Source organism: Chenopodium quinoa, unplaced genomic scaffold, assembly GCF_001683475.1.
Source record: "Chenopodium quinoa cultivar QQ74 unplaced genomic scaffold, ASM168347v1, whole genome shotgun sequence".
Lineage (NCBI taxonomy): Eukaryota > Viridiplantae > Streptophyta > Magnoliopsida > Caryophyllales > Amaranthaceae > Chenopodium > Chenopodium quinoa.
This window is the reverse complement of record NW_018743920.1, coordinates 4,280,860-4,285,104: the sequence shown is the minus strand read 5'-3', so window position 1 is coordinate 4,285,104 and position 4,245 is coordinate 4,280,860. Positions and strand designations below refer to the sequence as shown.

At 32.9% G+C, this 4,245-nt stretch overlaps 1 protein-coding gene across 1 annotated transcript; it reads right to left on the bottom strand.

The window, feature by feature from the left end:
* Positions 1 to 952: 952 nt before the first annotated feature.
* LOC110687615 (GDSL esterase/lipase 4-like) lies at positions 953 to 4,043 on the bottom strand. Its single transcript, XM_021864254.1, has 5 exons — positions 3,722 to 4,043; positions 3,430 to 3,551; positions 2,603 to 2,836; positions 2,106 to 2,358; positions 953 to 1,971 (listed from the first exon to the last, which is right to left on the bottom strand). Exons 1-5 carry the CDS (start codon positions 3,996 to 3,998, stop codon positions 1,739 to 1,741), a joined length of 1,119 nt encoding a protein of 372 aa, XP_021719946.1. The 5' UTR covers positions 3,999 to 4,043; the 3' UTR covers positions 953 to 1,738.
* Positions 4,044 to 4,245: the final 202 nt, after the last annotated feature.

Here is a 4,245-nt window from a genome sequence, read left to right as displayed (position 1 = left end):
GAGCTGTAATGGTTTAGAAAATGAATACTACGTCCAAAATATAATACTTACAAAATTTAATTGACAATATAGTAAACGTGCTATGCTATACTATATGAAGTACTTTTTATTCATTTATATTATTGCCATTTGGTGGCTCAAATAATTGTACCTCACAAGTGAGAGCAACTCCTAAAACGAAGTATTTTGGACAACCAATCATTAGTAGTGGGGAACAAGATACAATCGATTGACGTAGTGAGTAATTAAAATACAATCGATTTTATTCATTGCTACCATCATTTCATTAATTTCTTCAAACTTTACCTTTTTACGGTTGTCAATGTTATATTTTGACTATTAATATTTCTAGTAAAAAATATATAAAAAAATTAATATCCCAAAAATTCTTGCACACATTGAGACAAATTTAACAAAATCGCATGTAAATATGGTTTTCCTTATGTATAAATTTAATTACAAACGATGATCAAAGCGCAGTTTGTGATAGTGCTAAAAGTCAAAGTGTAAATTAAAGAACTTGAAGAGACAGAGGTTTGCAAAGTTTATTTTAAATGTGGCAAATCCTTTTTGAAAATATTAAAAGATACTCTTCTTTTGTCTATTACTTCGTACAAGAAATAAGATAGGGAGAAAAGTCGTTCAATCGAACTAGAGATTTTTAATTATGGCAACCATATTCTTTCATGACAAGTGAAGCAATGATATACACAATGAACTGCAAGATATAGCAAAATTTCGTAAAGAAGAAAAAATCTTTCTCTAGGTTTATTTCTATCATCCTCCTTGAGTAGGAAATGTCAGGAAATTTAATCATAATTCATCATGTAACTATTAAATCTAAACATAAGGCGAAGAAAGAATACAACGTGAAATTCACACTTGACATATACATTAGTCATTAACGTTTTGTTTTCTAGTAATTTGTTTCTACTTGAATTATTTAATTTGCTTTCACGTATTAAAGTTTATGAACTTATGCCGTCTAAAATAAGTCAAATTAAATCAAACATAGCACACTGCAATTGTATAGCTTTGTAGATGCTTTGAATTTATAGTGGAATATAGTTTAACATTTCATATTAAAAAAATTTGAAAAAAAAATATTAAAATAATTTTGGGACTAAGGCTTTGTTATTGTATTAAAATTGAAAAAAAAGGGCTAAACATTTGCTGTACTTCACATGCTGTCGATCCTATTGGGCCAGAAGCCCATTTTTTGGTTGGACCGCTTATATCATCGGGCTGCAGTACAACATCCACTGGCCCAATCTGTTTTCCCATTCTTATACTGCCGAGGCCCACCATCCAGTCTTCATGATCAATTACTGGTTCAAGAATTTAGTGCTGCTAAATCTTTTTTCAGCTCAAAACTACACACAAAAATAATTTTTGTAAAAAATAGTATACTTTCGAAATTTCTGCCTAAAACTAATAGTTACATTACCCTTAACATATGTAGATTAAGAATATATTTTTTCACGGTTCAAACCTCGTGACTAAGAATATGACACAATTGTACATGACTACATGTTCACCTGAACGACTATTCTATTACTTGCCCTAATACTACTAATACTAGTGCTTTGCATAATGTAAATTTCTTTTTTTCTAAACTTGCAAAATATATTTGTATTTGACTCTAATAACCGAATGAAGGGACTACATAGTAGGAGGTTTAAAAGAGCAAGTGGACCTTTGCTTGATCAGTTGCAACGAGCTATGTGAGGAGGTTTAATCAACTCATGGCCAAGAAAGTCTGCAAGTTACAAGGAGCAACGACGTTGGGTCCTCCCAACCAAAATTCACTCGCGAATTGCTCGTTAGCTCTATCGGTAGTATGCCCTGCATCGAACCATAAATAGTCGGCTGGATTGCTACAAATTGAGAAGCTATGCCCTTCCTTCTGGCAAGTGAAGCCGCCGTTGAAGGGTCCACTTCCACAACATGCTGTTTCACTCTCCTTGAATCCTATCATCCATAATTTAGGTGATGAATTATTAGAGTAGATCCTAAAACATCTGTACATATTATAGTTACATATATGGAGTACTATTTTAGGACGTGTGATAAAAAGGAATTGAAACATTGTCACATAGACGTACCAAATCTATTGCCATTTAAGACACGGATGTGTAAGGAGGTGTGAAAGTCGTATATTGTGTACTTGAACCCTGGTAACCGGTATTGCAATCGATTAGCTAGTGCAGCGAATTCAGCGTTGTACATCCTGGCTAGCTCTAATGGCTCCTCGAGACAACTTCCATCATAGTGTAGCATAGACTTCATTGATGGCATGCACCCAATAGGTCCTACGTTTTGGAACGCAAACTTCCTTCCTCCTTGGCTATAGATTGTCTATATAATCGAGGACATACATAGACAACGTCATTAGTTGATTAGTTTGAATGATTAGTCCGGGGTTTTGTAAGACTGTGAGTATAGGTTATGTTTGGCAGAACCATGTAGGTTAAAATTTCTTGTATATATCTTTTATTATTGTCTTCTTATATCCAATGTCACACACATAATCAATTGAATGTGAAGCTAACCCCTTAAATCACAACATACTAAAGTAGAAATTAGATTTAAGAAATCTTACGTAAATGTGATTGGTAAGGTTACCAAGTATCTGGTTCACGTAGTCTCCCTTCAAAAAAGGGGAGAGAGGGAATCCTCCCCTATTTGTCTCGAAAAGGCTAAATAAGTCATTTCCTCCAATGTTAAACAAGTAAACTGCTTTGGATATTATCTTATTGGCCTCAAATTCTCCAACTTGCAGTTTCAATCTATGAAACATCTGGTTGAAATAGTACATTTGCCTCGCCAAATTTATCTGGAACAAAAATTTATGAACAAAATGATGTAAATTAAGTTTTGCTACTCAATAATGTAAAATGTTACCTTATGTTAAGATTATTGAAATGTACTAAGAAGTACGAAGTATATAGTAACAACAGAACTTACAAGAAGTAATTGATGGATTTAATTTATTTTCTCCGAGATCCCCAATCATAATCCCAAAACTTCAATAATATTTTACTTAATTGTTTAAAAATAAACGAACTTATTTTACTGTATTTTAGTTATAAATTGAATTTGAGTAACCTTTACTAGAACTTATCTGAACAATGAAACGACCACTTTTTAAGGCCATATGTTAGTAATTCTTTTAGAAGAAATGTAATTGAATCACTTTATGAAGCTCATTGCATCTAGCTCATCGCCAGTTATTAAAAACATAACAGTTCAAGGCTCAAATGCACAGAAATGAAAGAAAGGGATTAATAAATTATCAAATTTTTAAAGGAATTGATATATCTATTCATTTTCTATATAAATCCTATTAATGCTCACTGCCCAAAAATTTAAAAACGACACAAAACGTAAATTTAGCAAATAATAATAAGAAAAATAAAAAAATAATACCGTTCCTGGACGAGTTTCAACCAGCACACAAGCACTTGCAGATGCAAAATTAATTCCTTGGGTAAAGTCCTCAAGCCCTGGTTGCAAATATGGCCGCAAAAATGGCAAACCCACATATTGAGCTGCCGTAACATGTACACATACACGAGAAAAAAATATTGATTAATGGAAACCACTCGAATCACAGAGTTCATTTTACATTAGGTAACAATATATGTTAGTGGTCAAGTAATTGCTTAGTTGAAACAAAACGTATTGAACAAATTTTAATGGTAGCAATATATATACATACCTAAGAAATCTGGGATTACACGACCATCACTATACCTCCCAGCAGGTCTCTTGAAATAAGTCATACCATAAGGCCAAAACTCGGCACCGGCTCCCTCGACACCGTTGTACAAGGTCATACCGCCATCATAGAGCGAATCGCCGAACACGAATAAGGGAGTCTTGTCTTGGGCATTGGAGGTGGTAAAGAGTAGAGTTGCATATAGCGTCAATGTTAGCAATATGTTCCTTGTTCTTCTTCCCATGAAAAAAAAGTCAAAGTGTTTAAATTTGTGCATCAAGAATTTAAAACCAGCTTTATTTGTTATATTTTCTGGGTTAAAATTTAGAGTGTAAATTAAGTGAAATATTGGATGATACAGAGTTTGATTAAATGGAAGCACGTTAGTGATTAATTATTAGGACGTGGTATGCATTCTACCGTACTATGCGCGGTCCATATTTTATTCATAAAACATCATATATTATGATTTATGAATTACAGTATAATTTATGATTTTCGATTTTCAATTAAAGATTAGGGAG